Consider the following 19,382-nt stretch of genomic DNA (forward strand, 5'->3'; position numbering starts at 1 on the left):
CAATGCCTCCTACACCCAACTCCCTCAGACGTTCCAGAAGGATACTATGGTTGATAGTATCGAAAGCCACTGAGAGATCCAAAAGGACCAACAGAGTCACACTTCCTCCGTCAAGTCCTAATTGGAGATCATCCATCGCAGCCCGCCCGAAAACCAGTTTGAAATGGGTCTAGATAATCAGTTTCTTCCAAGACCGCCAGGAGCTGGGAGGCCACCACCTTCTCAATCACCATACCCAACCATGGGAGGTTGGAGACAGGCCTGTAGTTATTGAACTCTGAGGGATCCAAGGTAGGCTTCTTAAGAATAGGTCTAATAATTGCCTACTTAAGACAAGGAGGCATCCTGCCCTTCCTCAGAGAGGCATTAATAATTACCATCAGGCCCTCCACAACAATCTCCCTGCCAGATAGTGTAAGCCATGTCGGGCAAGGATCAAGTAGACAGGTGGTAGGACGCACCACTCCAAGCAGCTTGTCCACATCCTCAGGAGCCACAAATTGGAACTGATCCAGTTTAACTACACAAGAGGAGTTGCTGGATACCTCTACATCTGATACTGCACTAACTGTGGAGTCAAAGTCTAAATCGGCCTGAATACGAGAGATTTTGTCCACGAAAAACTCATTAAAAGCATCACAGCGGGCAACTGATGGATCCAAATTTTGATTCAAGGGAGCAGGGGGTCCTAGCAGCCCCCTCACAACCCTAAAAAGCTCCGCTGGACGTGAGTTTGCGGAAGCAATACAGGCAGAAAAGAAACACTTCTTTGAGGCATGTATAGCCAGAGCATAGGTCTTTAAGTGCGCTCTATGTTGCAATCTGTCGGATTTGAGTCGAGAATTCCTCCACCTGTGTTCCAGTCGTCTACCTTGCCGCTTCAGTTCCCACAAATCTTCCGTATACCAAGGAGCCATTTTGGAGCAGGTCGGAGAGGACGCTTAGGAGCGATCCCGTCTACTGCCCTGGTAAGTTGACTATTCCAATTTTACACTAGGGCATCAATCGGATTGTCGGCCGAGCCAACATTAAATCCAGCCAAGGCTTCTTGGAATCCTATTGGATCCAATAACCTTCTTGGATGGGCCATTGTAATAGGCCCCTCACCCCTGCAGAGGTGGGACATAACTGTAAGTCCAACCTTAACCAGATAGTGGTCCGTCCATGACAATGGGGAAATCATAGGAGTCCCCACCCACAGAACACCACCCCGATCAGAGTAAAAGACCAGATCAAGCGTGTGACCAGCAGTATGTGTCGGCCTGGAGACCACTTGAAATAGGCCCATAGTTGTCATGGCCGCTATGAACTCCTGAGCTGCTCCAGACAACCCGGTCCCAAAGTGGACGTTGAAGTCCCCCAGAACCACAAGCCTGGGACACTCCAATATCAAATCCGAGACCAGGTCCACAAGCTCAGTTAAGGACTCTGTTGGGCAGCAGGGTGATCGGTACACCAACAGAAGTCCCAATCTATCTCTGGTCCCCAAGCGCAAGTACACACACTCGATATGATCAGACGTTCCGACAGGGATTCTGGTAAGGGAGAATATTATCCTTAAAGACCACAGCCACTCCACCTCCCCGCCCACATTCCCTCACCTGCTCCTCAACAGAGTATCCTGGAGGGAGAAGCTGGGCCCAAACTGGGCCTCCAGCCTCCCCCAACCAAGTCTCTGTAATACACACCAGGTCAGCCCCTTCATCCATGATCAAATCATGGATTACTTCAGATTTATTTTGGACTGACCTGGCATTAAAGAGGAGCAAGGCAAGGTTCTGCGGGTAGTTGGCACTGCTCCCCAAGGTCAAAGAGCTGACAGGGCAGCCGGAAGGGAAAACAGCTATTAAGTTTCTGATTTCCCTTCCCCTGTAACGGCCTGCTGACCTGCCAACGTAACTTCTCCTATTCCCCATCACTGGAATAGTCGCCCTGAGACCAGTGGACATGCCCCGCTGACTCCCCATCTCCAGAAAGACTCAAAACAATGAAAATAATCCTAGCCAGGCCAAACTCACTCCCCCCACCCTGCCCACAGGGACTGAACCGGGGGGGGGGGGTGGCCCTCGCCCTCGTTGCTCACCGAAGTGGCTCCCCAAAGGGCCGCCACTGGTAGCCTTCTTAAATAGCCCAGGGTGGGCAGGTGGAGCCAAGACTGCTCAGCCTTGTAGCCCAAGGGCCCCAGCCCTGCCAACACACACACAACCAGCAGAGGCGGCAGGCAGGAGTCTCTCAGGCAGTTGGTAACAGCACAAGCAGCAGAGAAGCAGCACCCAGCAGTCAGACACAGTCTGCCACCTTGCGCCCTCCTGCTGGTAGATGGGAAGTGGTCTCCCCCTCTGCTGGGCACAGGAAACAGGCAGCAGATCACGAGCAGATCAATAACAGATCTATTTTAAGTAGTATGTCCAAATGAGAGGATAAGGTTATGGTAACCTTAAAAAATCTCATGAAAGACAGTGTTATAGTTTCATTTGATCAAGTCCAGGATCAGATGAAACCATATGCCCCAAGGACATACATTTCCCTCCGAAATACGACATGCAATACTAGCTTTAATTAGGAAATATGGACCACTCAGCTATCCAACTTGAACTATTATTTTCAACAACTAGTAAAGGGCTGACTGACAAACTATATTTTTGCTTTTTATGCTTTTTGACTTTCAATGTAACAGACAATCCTTTTCTCAAAATAAATGGGAAAGAATTACAAAGCCCAATTTCAGATGAACTATAAAAATGGATAGGAGAAAATGGGAGCAGGAACCTGATTTTTATTAATTTAAAAGAGAATTATTTGGACATGTTACATCAATGTAAATTGAAAATAATATATAATTTATCTCATGAGAGATGGTGGTTTGGAGAACCACATGCAGGTTACTTACACATTTTCTGGACACTGCAAAATCAAGAAATATTGGCAACTGATATTAACCAAGTAATAGGTTATCAGTTACCTGAGGATCCTTTAAGAATTCTACTTGTCCCCAGATTTTTTTTTTTTAAAAAGATGATGTAAATAAAAGATATCAAAACGATTACCAACATTAACTGCTGCAAAGATCTCTGTATTATCATGTTGGAAAAACAACATAAATCCTTCATTTTCTTTTTCTTTTTTTGGATATGCACTACAGCTGTGATGATGAAACTTCCTTATTATATCAGAACTACAGACAACCAGTTATATGACTTTCACTTCATTAATGAATGGTCACTTTTTGTATCTTTTTGGAACAACACATTTAATGATTATGTACATTCTTATTCTCCGTTTTCTTTAATTTGAAATGTGAATGTACCATAGTTCGTATTGTAATTTTGATTGGATAGCTATAATAATCTAAGCGTTTATGTTTCAATTATTTAATTTATAACTGAAATTTATTTGGATTTTTCTAAGTTACATTTGTTTTGGAGTGGGGAAAGGAAAGACAGACAGACAGACAGACAAAATCTTCTTTACCTCTCCCAAAGAGAAATAGTGACGTGGTATTTGGGAATCGGGATAAACATTCTCTAGGTACCAAGAAAAAGGCTTGCACTGTAGCTTGTGTCGCAGTCCAAGTCGTGATGATATGTCTCCATAATCTACCTTTGTAACCCCTGCAGAGAATTTTATGTTAGCTACAGAATTTTAATGGAGTGCAAATGCAATGTAATAGATTGCGGAATACAAATTATATTGCTTAAAAAGAGTCAGCCTTACACATCTCTGAGGATGGGCAGCAAAGCAAGGTTGTTAGATTGTACTTTCCAGTGGCTATATCTCTGTCATGAAAGTCTCACAGTAAATTCAGATATCTTTTTAAAAACGTTATGGTATCCAATATTGTAGGCAGCATTAACTTCTTATTTGTAAAGGAGCTTCCATGTAGAGATGTGTCCGAACCAGCTTGGGCAGCTGCAGGCAGGGATCAATTCCTTTCTCTGTGTAAACTGCCCTGAGCCATTTTCGGAAGGGTGGTATAGAAATTGAATGAATGAATGAATGAATTAATTAATTAATTAATTTAATAGCAGGTTCTTACCTGCTCCTCCTCCTCCTCCACCCCACCGCTTTTCTGGGTGTGGCACCTGCTTTCCAAAAGGCCACACATGGCCACAGCAAGCTCCTCAGCCGTGTGTGCCAATGTTGCTTGCAATCTGCTGGGAGCAGCACTGAAGCTGTGAACGGCCTTCTGGAAAGCGGGCACTGTGCCTGGAAAAGCAGTGGGGTGGCGGAGGAGCAGGTAAGGACCCACTTACACTTACTTTAAAAGGAACCAATCCCAACCCCACCAAACTGGTTTGAATGTGGGTGCCTGAAAAGATTCGGCGCTTCTCTAAGGAGGTGCCAAACTCGTTCAGGAACATCGCTACTTCCATGAAAACTGCTTATGGAGATGGCAATGAAAAATTAATCTAAGGAAACAGCAACCTGACAAGTAGTCAGCAGAACTATAAAACTCAGGATATTTGGCACAATTTTTGGACTGACAATTAAAAAAAACAAACACCCTACTATGTGTAAGGAGAATTGGTCTTGTGGTAGCAAGCATGACTTGTCCCCTTAGCTAAGCAGGGTCCACCCTGGTTGCATATGAATGGGAGGCTTGATGTGTGAGCACTGAAAGATATTCCTCTTAGGGGATGGAGCTGCTCTGGGAAGGCCCATTGGGCATGGGCGGTGGCCTCCAAAATGGCCACCACAACCGGACGAAGGGCCGGAACAGCCAGAAAATGAGTTGAACTGGTCCATTTTAGAAAGGGAGAAGGCCGGCAGAGAGAGGAGATGGTAGAGACCCCACCGTGGCCGCCAACCCCAACCCAGACCCTGCTGTGAATGTTAAATGTAATAAATAAATAAATCCAACTTAGAACCCCCATATCAGCTCGAATTTGAGCCGAGGGCATGAACATGCCTGGTTTGGTTCGAGCCCAATCCAGACTGGAACCTAACCCATTTTGTGCACACCTCTATCTGCTGGGAGATATACCCTTTAGGGGCTGTGGCTGTAGCTCAGTAGTAGAGCATCTGCTTTACATGCAGAAGGTCTCAAGTTGGGATATACTTGGGATCTCCAGGTAGGGCTGGGAAAGATTCCTGCCTAAAACCCTGAAGAACCCGCTGCTAGTCAGTGTAGACAATACTGAACTTGATGGACCAATGGTCTGAGGGACCAACATTCTATTCTTCTGACTGGATGCTCAGCTCTCAGATTGGGATCATTCCAACTTCTGATCACTAGCAGACTTGACCTCTGGCTTGATCCTTGTTGTACCTGACCTGACGTAACTTGACCAAGATTTTCTCAATGGAACCAGACAAGACCTGATCTGCCTTGTCATCCACTAACCTATGGCCTCTTTGCACTGGTCCACACTGTGAGCCCTTCTTCTTCTTATCTGTTCAGTCGTGTCTGACTCTCAGTCACTCTATGGATCAATGTGCTCCATGCCATCCTATCTCATACAGCTTCCTTTAATTCCACCATGGTCATTCCGGTGTCATTTTTAATAATATACAGCCACCGAGTACAAGGCCATCCCCGTCTCCTTCTTCCATTGATCATTCCCAACATAACTGTCTTTTCAAGTGAATCAGCTCGCATGACATGACCAAAATATGTCAGTCTTTGTTTAGTAATCTTGGCTTCTAGTGATGTTATTGGTTTAACTCTATCTAAAACTTCCTTATGGGATACGCAACAATCACCTCCAACACTATATCTCAAAAGCATCCATCCTTCTCCTATCTGCCTTCTTCAAAGTCCAAGTATCACAGCCATATGTAGCTATTGGAAATATTATTGCATTGAGTAGTCTACATTTGATTGGAAGACTAATATCTTTGCTCTTCCAAATTTTGAACATGCTGATCATTGCAATTCTTCCAATTGCTATATGCCTTCTGATCTCAGGGCTGCAGTCACCACATTGATCGATTTTACAGCCAAGAAAAATAAATTCTTTTACTGCTTCAATTATCTCATTATTGATCTTCACTCTGACTTGTGTATTCTCTGCAGTCGTCAATATCTTTGTTTTCTTGATGTTAAGAAAACACACACATTGTGAGCAGAACAGTCCTTCAGTATTTCGACACCGAGAATTAAGATTTTCTCAGAATCAATGAGGTTGAAAGGCAGAGGGAAGGTTGTTCTGGAGACACTTTCCCCTTACCCAAAATTGACTGCATCACTACCAAGGTGTGCTTCAAGACCAGAGAGTCTAGGGACCAATGAAAGTCCTTCAGGAACCAATGTGGCCCGAAGTAGTTGTTCACAGAACCTGAAATGCATTTCCACTGTCAAGATTGAACCAGTATTGGGTTCAGTTGTAGAAACCAGAGTCATCAATTGTAGCAGTGGCTAAAAGTGCCTGTTCCCAAAAAATGGAGCTTAGACAAGAGGCCCGATTATGGTGTGCCTGTTTAGTGAAACTAAGGCAAATAGGGTAAGAATTGACCCAATGACTCTTGTTGAGACACTCAAAATGTCTAACCATGGATGAAATCTTACCTTCACAAGATATATACTCTTTGAAAAATCACTCTCACTGTCATAAGATGAAACACGAAAAAGAAAGAGAAAGATGGGAAGGGGGGGGGGGTACGAAATCAAAATAAAACCACTAAACAAAAAGGAGAGTAAAGACAGGGAATAAACAGAGGACAGAAAAACAGGATGGAAATGAACCATCCTATTTTAAGGTAAAGAGGTGGTGGCAGGGAAAATAACAGAGAAAAGACTCCTTTGAGGTGCTATGAGTGGTGGTCGAAAGAACAGAGGAGAATGGGCAGGGTGCACTCACAGGACAGGCAAGGATTATCACCAAAAAGCAAGATGGTAAAGTTCTGGAAGATTCCAATTTGTGGCTCTGAGCATCTGCACAACCTGCTCAGGTTGAGAGCAGAAATCATGTGGAAGAAACAAGCTTTCAAATCTTATAAGAATTGCTGAGCTATGTTGACAATAAGAAATTTTGTGTGTTCTTTGCTGGCAAAGATGGATTCCCATCCTTTGTGTAACTTAAGTGGCCTGTGAGAAAGATGCTACATTTTGTATTCTAGAATCCATTCCCAAGTAGTAGACACACAAATTCCATGTCATTTATAAATCAAGATAATAGTCAGTCAGTTGGCTTTACCCAGGACTTCACAAGTAAAAAGGTAAAAACATGAGATGAGAAATAACCTTGTAATGTGTCAGGAGTTTAACTCAGCCGGTAGAAAATTGTTCACCAACAGTTATCAGTGAAAACAATAGAGTTTGGCTGTTTGGGTTTTTCTTTGGGCTCTGGAGGTCAAAACCTATTCCATGTCATTTTCAAACCATGTGGTTGTGGTCTTTAGATGTTTCAAATGGAAAGAAAAGCTCCAGAATGTGCAATAAAAATGCATTCAATTAAGAACCCACATACTCAGGTTTGTCCTTTCAAGAGATTCACCCACTCACACAGAAAGGTATAAAGGTATGAAGGGAGATGCCATAGAAAGCTGGAAGAGCAATTGCTTTTCATTCAGTAGATCCCAGGTTAAATTCCTGGCATCTCCACTTAACCTTAGATAAAAGGGCTGGGGAAAAGTCCTGTGACCAAAACTTTGGAGAGCTGCTGTCAGAATAGAGTGGGCTAGAACGAACAATAATAGGATTCAGTAGAAAGATTTCTATATTCACTATTTATTTATTTATTTGATTTATTTATTAGATTTACTATATCAGTTTCTTTAACTATTCTATGCTGATGAGTTTTTGCTCACCTGGAGAAATAATGTAGAAGAAATTCTTGAACTCATCCATCCAAACTTCTGCAAGTCGTCTATTATTTTTATTAATAATCTGTCCTGTGCCTCCTGGAAATGTATAAGGAGTGGCTTTTCGAAAAACATGCCCAACATGTGAACATGTCACGATTTCCAATGTTCCCCCACACTGCCAAATCTGAAAATATGAAAATATGATCACTAAAATTTTTTCTATGATCTATCAGGTTAAATAAAGTTCAGGGCAGTTTCCAATGAGTGCACAAACAAAAACTGCAGTAGTAGAAAGCATGCATTGTGTATATCTAAATTACATGTAAACTTTATATTTGACCTGTGGATACTGCCTTCACTTCTGTATGCAGAACACGTACTATAAATGTCTATCCTCTGCCATCACAATCCCACCCACCCACCCCTGCCATGCAAGGACATGTCCTGGTTCACCTTACACAAATGGGCTTTGCACCTGCACAGAGACCCATCAGAGTTATTTCAAACTTTCAAATATTTCCTTCCAAATAGGCAGTAGTTCCTCCTGCTTCTGGTGATGTCATGGCCTCCCTCCCTCTTTGAGTCCGATGACCTGGAGAACTAAGTGGGGAGGTTAGGTGACGTGTAAGAGCACAGATGACCACTAGAAGAACCCAAGTTACAGGTAAGCAACCTGACGTTCTTTGATGTGGTCTCTGTGATTTACACAAATGGGCGCACAGCAAGGTGCACCCATGCCCAGAGCTTACCTGGAGGCAGGAGTTTAGGTGAAGAGCAAATGTAGGACTACTGTGCCAATGACTGAATCTCTGCGGGAGCGCACATCTAGTGCATAGTGCTGAATGAAGGAGTGAGGAGACACCCAGGTTGCTGCTTGGCAGATATCAATCAGAACCACTCTGTCAAATGCCATGGAGGTCGACACAGCTCTAGAGGAGTAAGCTCTTATGGGAACAGGTAACTCTTTCTTGGTAAGTTGGTAGCATAAGGTTATAGTCTTGACTATCCACCTGGATATGGATTAGGCAGAAGCCTGGGCACCCTTGTTGGGGCCCAAATGTGTAATGAAGAGAATTTGGGTAGAGCGTAGGGTAGAGGTGTGGTGAACATAAAAAACGAGGGCCTGGCGGATGTCGAGCGTATGAAGATGCGTTGTGCATCATCTACAGGATTGGGAAAGAAAACTGGCAAGGTAAGTGGTTGAGATCAATGAAAAGAGAAGACAACCTTGGGTAAGAAAGCAATGTCTTGGTGGAGCACTACCTTGTCCTTGTGAAAGATAAGATAAGGAGAGTCCACCTGCAGGGGTTGTAGTTCACTCACTCGTCTAGCAGATGTCACAGCTACTAGGAAGGCTACCTTGCAGGAGTGAAGGTCCAGAGAGATCGTTTGCAAGGGTTCAAAGGGATGTCTAATGAAACAGGTAAGTACTAGAGAAAGGTGCCAAGGTGGAGACATGACGGGGGCATCAGGGTAGAGGTGGAACCCTTGAAGAAATTATTGATTACAGGGTCCTTGAAGAAAGACATGGAGGAGGGTGGGGAGTGTGCCACTATAGCCGCCAGATGGACCCTTAAGTAGGAAAGTTTGAGGCCTGCTTCTTTTAATGAAAGGAGATGAGTACAAACATGTTCAGCAGAGATCTTGTTGGGGTTCATGTTCCTGAATTTGAGAAAGGTAATGAAGTGTTTCCATTTATGTTGATATGACCTTATAGTTGCAGGTTTCTTGGCAGCGGAGAGGACGCGTTGCAAGGACTGAGGAAAGCAGATGAAATCCACCATGTGGTGAGGTGGAGTTTGTGCAGGTCCGGGTGTAGAAGCTGATCTGCCTGTTGGGTGAGTAGATGCGGGATCAGAGGCAGGCGAAAGTGGTTGCCAGCTGAGAGGCACAGGAGATGGGGAAACCAGGGTCTCCTAGGCCACCAAGGGGCGATCTGGATGCAGTTTACCCGGTTGTGTTGAATTTTGCACAGCACCTGAGGTAGAAGAGAGATCGGGGGGAAACAGGTATGTTGTCCAAGCTGCCCAGGTTGTGCCGAAGCCATCACTTAGGCTGCGGGGTTCCTGACCTGCTCTGGTGAAGTAGAGCAGGCACTGCGCGTTCAGGTGGTATGTGAAGAGATCGACCTGTAGGTGGAAGCAGCGTAGAAAGATAGATTGTGTGGCCTCCAGGTCCAGCTGCCACTCATGAGCACAGTGCGAGCTTCGGTTCTAGCTTCCCACCCTGCTGAGAGTGTCGGCCTGGACACTGGCCGTTCCTCGGATGTGTACAGCTATAGGCGTGATGTCGTTGTCTATGAACTAAGACCATAGGTCGAGAGATAGATGAAGTAGACAGAGAGCATGCCACCTTGCCTGTTTAGGTAGGCCTTCGCTGTAGTGTTGTTGGTCTGTATGGTCACTACTGAATGGTGCAGGAGTGGTGGGTGCGTTCTTCTGTATTCCAGAGGCCTTGAATGGAAAGACTGCAGGTGTGGGGCCCCCAGCCGGTCTCTGAGGCATCTGTGGGACATGACGTGGCTACAGAGGATGAAACGGGGCACCCATGGAGAGGTTGGAGACATCTGTCCATCAAAGGAGAGACTGACGGACCACGGTAGGTACTGTAAGCCACCAGGATATGTGGGGGTTAGTTGTGCAGGAACCAGCCTTGAAGGATCCTGGAATGAAAGCGGGTGTGTTGGAGAACGTGTGTCGTAAAGGCCGTGTAGCCTAACAGTTGCTGGATGACTTGGGCTCTGTGATTATGGCGATGGAGTACGTGGGTCACCAGAACTAGAAGTGATTCAACTGCATTCTGGTAGATACAGCATGGCCTGTGTAGAGTCGAACAGGAGACCTAGGAACTCTATGCATCTTGTGGGTACCAGTTTGGATTTTTCGTAGTTGATTTGGAGGCCTAGGTCACTCAGGAGGCTGGTTGTGGTGGCAAGGGCATGGAGGATGTCTTGGGATATATCTGTCACCAAAAGCCAGTCGTCTAGAAATGGGAAGATCTGGATGCCCTGTCCCTGAAGGAAGGCTACCACTGCTACCATGCATTTGGTATATACTCTTGGGGCCGATGCTAGGCCAAAGGGAAGAGCTCTGAACTGGTAGGTGTTGTTCCCGATCTTGAAGTGCAGAAAGCGACAGTGCTGAGGAAAGATGGTGATATGGTAGTACACATCTTTGAGGTCTAGCGAGATGAACCAAGTGTCTCTTTGTAGGAGAGTGAGGATAGTTGTGATGATTATCATTTGAAAGCATTTGTGGGAGATGAATCACCTTCATCTATGAGTTGTTGTAGATCTAGAATGGGAAGGAGGCCTCTGTTGTATTCGAGAACGGTGAAGTATGGCGAGTGGAACCCTTTTGATGAGGAATTGCAAACTAGTTCTATGGCTTGTTTGTCACACAGTGAAGTCACCTCCGCCAGTAGGGTGGGGGTAGCTCCGGAGGATTGAATGGGGGTATAGATGAAAACTGCAGCTCGTACCCAATTTTTGTGACTGTGAAGACCCACGAGTCTGATGTGATGGCCTCCCATGCCAAAAGGTAGGAGACAGACAGGTTCCCTCACTGGCACTGGCCTGGGGAGTCACTGTTTTTGGGGAAAGGCATCAGGTTGCCTGGGTTGGTTGAGTGGTGTGCATTGCATGTTGTGTGAAGAATGCTTTCCATAGGGTTGAAACTTTGGAATGTGAAAGGAGTGGTCACCTTAGTGTATTCGGTAGAGGACCTCTGAGCTGGATATGTGTCCATCTGGTTGGCTTCCGCTATCTAGGTGTGGACGGCTGGTAGCTCATGCAGAAAGCCATGTTGCAAAGACGTTGGACCTATAGAAGTGTTTCGTCTGTCTTTTCTCCAAATAGGGCGTTGCCATCGAAGGGGAAATCTTCGATAGGGGATCGAGCCTCATCAGCAAGGCCAGAAGAATGCAACCATGTATGGCGACTGACTGCTATTGAGGTGGCCATGACCTTGGCGGCTCATTCTGCTGAATTTATGGTGGAGTACAGCTCCTGCTTGACTAACTGTGCTGTCTCCTTAAAGAATGCTTTACCTGGGTCCTTTTTGTCTGGAGGTAGGTGATCTAAGAAGGGGGCTAGGCACTCCCAGAGGAAATGATTGCAGCGGGTGTTACAGGCCTGATAGTTGGCTAATTTGAAGTGTAGAGCAGTGATGGAATAGAGGCATCTGACAAAAGTATCCAATTTCCTGCTCTCCCTACCTGGAGGAGCAGAGGTGGAGAGAGCCCTGATCTTAGATATGGAAGACTCCACTACTGCTGAGTTTGGCATGGGATGACACTGTAGGAAGCTTCCCACTTGGTCCTCCTCCATGTGAACACTGTAGAAGGATTCCAAGCACTTCATAGGTTGGGTGGTGAAGATAGCTGTGCCCAACAGGCCTTGGCAATATCCATGAGGGCTGCATTCAAAGGAAGCGAAGCAAGGGCTCTCGTATCTGCTTCTATCAGGCCAAATAATGAGTCTGGTTCCACCTTACCCTGTTGGGTCAAGGGTATGCCCAAGGAAGCGGCCATGAGAGATATGTATTCTGCATAGATCTTGTAGTCCTCTGAAGGTGAACCTGGTTTTGAGTCAGTTATGAAGTCGATGAGGGAAGAGGCTAAGGATGTGGCCGCAGAAATGAAGGACTGGGCATCCCCATCTTCATCAGTTTCTTGACCTGAGGTGTCCTCAGCTCTTTGAGGGGGTTGAGCGTCCAGCATGTCCAGCTGTGGCGGGGTCAGATCAGTGGCCTTAGTGGCTTGTTGAGTGGAACAGGGTTGCAGGGGGTCCTTGTTCCAGGTGTTGGAAGACATGGGTGGTCTTGCGGCCGTGGCTGTAGACGTAGGTTTCAGTTGGCGCTGGGGCTGCCGAGAGACAGAGCATGGTGGTGGCATAGGTTGCTTAGCCAGGCGAGGGGGAGAGGGGCTGAGATGATAAGTTGTGGAGAGCGGGAGTGATCTGTGTAGGGTTTACTGTAGTCCCTCCCGGTGGTCTCGCTGGGGTCATGAAGGCCAGTAGGCCATTTGGTGTGGGTGTAGTGACACTGAGAGGTATCGTAAGGGTTGAGGTCCCTAGGGTATGAGGTCATGGTGTTATAGGACAACCTATAAGCCAGGCGTTTGTCTCAATTGGCATAGTAAAGGTCAATATGGCAAAAGTCCTCGTGCAGTTTATGGGCAGTATAGGCTTATGAGGAGCTTGGGTGAGGACAGATAGGAAAAAGTGTCTCAAATTGTGCCTCCAAATCCCCTTCTTCCACTGGGCAGTCAACATAATCTAGATCCTGTGGAACAGTTTCAAGGTCTGACTGGCTTTCTGGATCGAAATCCTCCTCTTGATCAAGAAATTGATCTTTGCTACTGAGGTCGATATCAAGCAGCAATTCGGTACTGAGCAGCTTCTCAGCATTGAAGGGTTCTCCTCAGTATCAAGGGGCTCCTCGGTATCGAGGCCCTGGTGCTCGAGGGGTCTAACAGCTGAGCGTTGTTGAATAGGCGCTTCCTGGTAATGAGAGAGCCTGCATTTTTCCTTGGGACTGAGAGGGGCAGGAGCCTCTGAGGAGGTTGCGAAGTGCTTGAGAGGTTTGGAAGGTGGTAGAGCTGCCTCTTTTTTCTTCTTTTTGTGTTTAGTGGAAACGGTGGAGGCATTCGAGCATGAGGACAGGGCCATGCATGGGGAAGCCATTGTAGCAGAGGACACAGACTCTGTTGCTGTGGGAGCCGTAGGTTCTGAAGGCCTCAAGGAGGCGGGCACACTGACTGAGCCGGTAGTGGCTGAAGGATGGGGCTGTGAGGCAGAGGAAGGCCTAGCCAAGATTGGAGTGGCCTGCATGGTTTGGGCAGAAGCTGCCTCCGAAGATAGAAGGGCTCATTCCCAGAGCCAAGATCTCAGGCGGGAGGCTCAGTTCTTTTGTCCCTGCTTCGTCAATTTGGTGCAGTATGTGCAAGTTTTGACCTTGTGGGCCTCGCCAAGGAAAAACAGGCAGAGGCTGTGCTGGTTGGTAGATGGGAGTTTGGCCCTACAGAGGATGCAACGCTTGAAAGTTGTCTTGCTGGCTATAAGGAATTTTAAAAGGATTGAAAAGGAATGAAAAGGAATGAAAAAATGCCGGCCCCTGCACAGGGCAGCTGGGAAAGAAGGGAAGGCGGGGGAGCAACTTCACAGCTTAGAGCAACTCACAATCCAAGTGTCTCTGTCGGCGGACGAAAAAAGACTGAAGGAGGGAGGCCATGACATCACCGGAAGGGGGAGGAACTACCGTCTATTTGGAAAGAAATTTGCCTGGAATAACTCAGACAAGGTCTCTGCACAGGCACAACGCCCATTTGTGTAAGAGCACAGACCACATCGAAGAAGCAGCAAGACTACTTCACTTGAAGCAAGAACAGTGCACTCTTGCCTCTCTCAGAGGTTGCACTCCTGCCTCAAAGAAGAATCTCTTGACAAGAAGAAAAATCAGTCCCTGCCATCAACCTAAGTAGCAGAAGCTGCAGGGAGCTTGCTTCCCATCTCCAAGCTAGAAACAACATTGAGGTGCTCCAGTTGCCAGTTGTCTGGGGATTGCAGATATGAAGGGAAACACTCTGCTACAGGACTCTGGCACACTCTCAGAGTGTGTTTCAGGGAAAGACACTCTGCCACACAGAACTGTGGCCTCTGTCACAGGACTACAGTAAAGTGAGTTATATGCATACATGTGTGTTTTACATTAGTACAGTATGTTGTAGGCTGCCTTGAAAATCTTTTGCTCAAAAGGCTGGGTATAGATCTAATAATAATAAAATAAAATATCAAGTATTTTCCAATACTATCACAGAGGGGTTGAGCACAAAGCAGTGCAAGCTTGCAATTTAGAAGCTATGTCAAATCCATGCAATCTGTGGCCATTAGATTATGTATACTGGTCAATGAAGTGACATGATGGGTTAATCTGGGATTAATTGTGGCTCAATCAACTATTCACACAGACACTGGGATGTCAGCAGATCCAAGGAGCTTTCATTCCAAGAGGTGTGTGGCATGTGCCTTGGGATTGTTTTAATGAAAGGTGGTATATAAATGTAACACTTAAAATAAATAAAATAAATGTGTTTGGGGCTGATGCTCCAGAGTGCTATGGCAATCACTTACCCTCTTTCGCTCGGCTACCAATATCAAACTTTTTAAAAAAAATTAGTGGTTTGAAGGATCCCTTTTACTGTTTAACATACATTTTAATCTGTTTTCCAGTGACATTACACAGAGGTCTGTGCTGGAGGTGTATCTACTGTAAAATAAGCAGTAATACATGGAATTAAAGAAACTTACTGACCCTGAATGAGATCTCTAGGTTTTCTCCTCCCCATATATCCATTCCGGCATCATATGTCCCAATTTCTTGAAAATAGTCCCTGTCTATGGAAAAAAGGCCTCCTGCCATTGTAGGTGTCCTGAAAGAAAGAAAAAAGTTTTTAATTTAAAAGCTAAATGTTGTAAATGCAACCTCCCTAAGTGGCCACCAATAATCCCCAAAAAGTTTTATTCTTCCAAATTTGGCTTCTCACATAGGATTTTTAATGACATTGATGTGCGCCAAAGACCCCAAAAGTCATATTGCCTAAAGCAGAGGTCAGCAACCTATGTTGTGGGTGTCAAAAGCAGAATGCAAAATGATCTGAGCAGCACTCACACTGCTAAGAAGACCGGCCACTACAATGCTCGCTGTCTGCCTCCAACAGGTGTGTGGCTGCTTTCTGTATCAGGCAGAGGACGCCCAGTGGTGGAGGTCTCCTGGTTGTGCTAATTGGCTGGCTCTCTCTGTTGAATGCACATGCTCTGAAAGTGAATGCACAAGTGTGAGAGAGACAGCCAGTACAACCACCACCACTGATCCTGGATGTCTGCTGCCTGCTATGTGACATGCCAGCCAGAAGCAGGCAGTGGGCATCATAGCGACTAGTCACACGTGCACTCTCTCTCCTCTCGGGCAACTAACTTCTGTGCTTTCTCTGCTCTCAAAATGGAAGAGACTAAGCACAAAATTTTGCTGAAGGAGAGAGACAGACCAGCTGGCGATGCTTAATGAGACCCGGAGAACCGTGCTGAACACTGCTGGGATGAAGAGAAGCAGCTATCAGCATGCGGCTTCCAGTCTGGCAGCTGGATGTGTGGCTAGTAATGTGGGCATGTGACGGACTGGATGGGGGGCGCAGCATCATGGTCTGGCTGGCACAGGGGGCGTAGAGAGCAGGTGCACACCTGAACAGTGTTCCCTATAATAGGAATTCCCAAATGTTGTTGACTAAAGCTCCCAGCATCCCCAGTTACAATGGCCTTTGGCTAGGGTTCATGGGAGAAGAATCCCTGTTACAGGGAATGCTGCTCCTGAAGACTTGACACACTGCTACTGAAAGGTTGCAGAATCCTGGCTGGATAAGGGGAAAAAAAGCTAGAGCCCATATGAGGGCCTATTCTGTGGCAGTCGTGGTAGAGAAGAAATCTTACTGCTCCGCCACCACTGCATCCACTCTAGTGGAGCTTTTTCAGGTGGTTTTGGGGCTTCTAAATGAAGTCCCCAAAGACCATCTAACTGAACCTTAGACAGTCTGCTGTGACCAATTTGCAGTATATTTTGTGGATAAAACTGTTCACATTCATGCTGACTTGGATGCTAGGATTTTTGCAGAAACAGAAACTGAATGCTATCAATGCACTGTCTGGTCTTACTTAATTGGATCCTTTTTGGACTTTGTTGCCTGAGGAGGTGGACACTGCTGTTTGGAAGGCTAAGGCCTACCACAAGTGTACTTGGTTGGTGGTTAGTGAAGACGGCCAGAGAATCCCTGGGTTTGTGGCTGTTGGGTTGGTAAATGCCTCCCTGGGGTGGTGCCCCTTGCCAACTGAAGGAGGCATTCATTAGGCTTCTCCTAAAAAAGCCCTCATAAAAACCTGGACCTAGTCAATTTAAGTAACTTTCAACCAGTTTCCAGTCTCCTGTTCTTGGGCAAGGTATGCATGGTGGAATCTCAGCTCCAGGAAGCTCTAGGTGAATCTGATTACTTAAATCCTTTCCAGTCTGGCTTCCGGTCTGGAGACTAGACAGAAATTGCCTAGGGAGGTCATCCTCTCATGCTGTGTTATCAGCCTCTGCATGCTCCAAAGACAGGGCCAATCAGATTTCAGGCAGTCTAGTCCCCTTAGCTAGGTGTCAGTCAAAGCCCCAGTTCCGGGACCGTCATGAGAAGGAAGCCTTAGAAAGGAGATTAGTCAAAACCAACCAACAATAACAGGTAACAAGAGAAGTGTCCAAAAAATCCAGAAAAGTTATACAGTGAACTAGAAAATCCTGGAAGTTGTTCCCACCTCCCCAAACTGGCAACCTATGCGCCATCCGTGGATGGGTTGGATGACCTCCCTATACCTGAAAAAAGAACCCTTCACGGGAAGTCCAATGTTTCTTTTTCCAGGTTATAGGGAGGTCATCCTCTCATGCTGGGACATACCCAGGCTGCAACAAGTGGGAAGGAAGCAGATGGCTGTAGAATGACATGGCCAAGGGCTGCCTGGGCCACATCAGAAGAAGGGATATTATTATGTTTAATTAACAGGGTGATAGAAGCCCAGGTTGCTGCCTTGCAGATCTCTGAAAGAGGGGCATTGGCCAAGAATGCCACCAAGGTAGACGCACTCCTGGTAAAGTGAACCATGATACCCAAAGGGATAGGAAGGTGCAAAGATTCATAGGCCAAGGCAATGGCCCTGATCCAACGGGCCAACATGACCTTAGAGGCCCTGGCTCCTAAGGAAGAAGGCTGGAAAGACACAAACAGTGAGTCCAAATGACAAAAAGGCTTGGTGCTCAATATAAATGCGTATGGCCCTGCATACATCCAGAGTGTGCCACGCCTTTTTCTTTGGGGGAGTCGGAGATGGACAGAAAGAGGGAAGCACCATCTCCTGAGCCCTATGAAATGCAGAATTAACCTTCGGGACAAAGGTGGGGTCCAATTTGAGAACCACAGAGTCATGCTGAATGCCACAGAGTTCGTTGCAGACAGATATGGCCACTAGTTCTGAAACTTTCCTGGCTGAGGTTATAGCCATCAGAATAGAACCACAAAGGAAAGTAACTTTAGACATAGTGTGTAGTGGCTCAAATGGAGCCAGAGTGAGAACACTTAGAATCTTGTTTAGGTCCCAGGAAGGAAACCTATAAACTGGAGTAGCAGCAATGTTAGAAGCCTCTCTTAAAAATCAACAAATGTTAGGATGAAGATTGGCCGATTCCAGCACCAAAATGTCCAGAACAGAAGATAGGGTGGATGTTTCATGCTTTAAGGTGCTGGGACAGAGGCCCATATCCAACCCGGACTGGAGAAACGACAAAACCTCTGGGACTCCTGCCCTGGATGGCTGAACATGGTGTCTGCGGCTCCAGCAGGAGAATGCTGCCCAGGATGTTTGGTAGATGTGAGCAGTCAAGACTCACCTAGAGGCCAGGATGGTATTCTGAACCTGAATCAAATACCCAATGTCAGCTAATTGTTTGCGCTTAATCTCCACGCATGAAAATATAACCATTCTGGGTCTGGATGTAGGAGAAACCCTGAGATAGTGGATCTTCTCAGAAAAGTAATTGGCATGGTGGTTGGACAGGTAGTGCTAGTAGATCCAATAGTGCTTCTAGAATCAACTCTGCCCTTTCGGGGAGGAACTTCCTTATGACCCTGCGGATGACTGCAACTGGCGGAAAGGCGTATAGAAGACCACGTGGCCAAGGCGAGGTGAGGGTACATCAGTTTGCTCCACCTGATGACAATGGTGCCTGGTGTAGTGGCTTGGCAGCTGAGCACTGCGCAGCAACACAAATGGGTCCAGGATTTGTCTCCCGACCACAGCCATCATTTCCACAAAAACCTCTGGACGGAGAGTCCAGTCTGCAGCATCGATTGTCTGGTGGCTGAGCCAGTCAGCCTGCAGGCCTCCACAGAGGTGTTCTGCTGTGATGGAATGGAGGTGGAGTTCCACCCAGGCAAACAGGAGGTTGAACGCCCTCATGAGAGACTGGGTCCTTCTGCTGCTCTAGCTGTTGTGAGACTTTGTCATCATGTTGTCGATACGGATAAATACATGAGAGTCCAGAAACAGGGCTTGGAAATGTAGAAGAGCCAAACACACAGCCCTCAGCTCTAGCCAACTGATGTTGTGTCTGAATTTGGCTTATTCCCATTTTCCCTGAGTGTATTGACCCTGGCAATGTTTTGGATTCACCCCATCCCAAGAGATTCACATTGGTGGTGACAACTAGGGATGTGCGCAAATCAATTCTTTTTATTTGATTTGTGCCCGAATCGAATCACCCCATCTTTGTGTCCAAATCTGCCCCCCCTGAATCACCCCAGATTCAATTTGGATTTGATTCTATTCAAATCGATTCATATCCCTTATAAAGGTCCTAGGGGCACCACATCTGGGTTGTGGGTAGGTCCCCATGGATTCCACCTACCACCCAAATTTCAAGGCAATGGGGCACTTGGTTGATTTTTAATATGTATATTTTAGTTTTTACTGATTTTGTATATTTCCACCATAGGAAATAATAGGGATTCAAAGTTGGCCTATCCTAAACCTAACATGGATCCCCAGTTTTCATTCTTTT

General features: G+C 46.2%; 1 protein-coding gene across 7 annotated transcripts in view; it reads right to left on the reverse strand.

Annotated features, from left to right (window-relative positions):
• The window catches only part of GALNT1 (polypeptide N-acetylgalactosaminyltransferase 1), a 145,139-nt gene that overhangs the window by 29,260 nt on the left and 96,497 nt on the right, over window positions 1-19,382 (reverse strand). For all 7 annotated transcript variants that reach the window (XR_008309566.1, XM_053259942.1, XM_053259941.1 and 4 more), the window contains 3 exons: window positions 15,057-15,174; window positions 7,750-7,930; window positions 3,472-3,611 (listed from right to left, as the gene is read on the reverse strand). Coding sequence is in view for 6 of the 7 variants with exons in the window: in XM_053259942.1 (XP_053115917.1) it covers window positions 3,472-3,611; window positions 7,750-7,930; window positions 15,057-15,174 (439 nt within the window). In the remaining variant the exon portion in view is untranslated. The remainder of the gene's footprint in view (window positions 1-3,471; window positions 3,612-7,749; window positions 7,931-15,056; window positions 15,175-19,382) is intronic.

The sequence above is a fragment of the Hemicordylus capensis genome, chromosome 6, assembly GCF_027244095.1.
Source record: "Hemicordylus capensis ecotype Gifberg chromosome 6, rHemCap1.1.pri, whole genome shotgun sequence".
Classification (NCBI taxonomy): Eukaryota; Metazoa; Chordata; class Lepidosauria; order Squamata; family Cordylidae; genus Hemicordylus; species Hemicordylus capensis.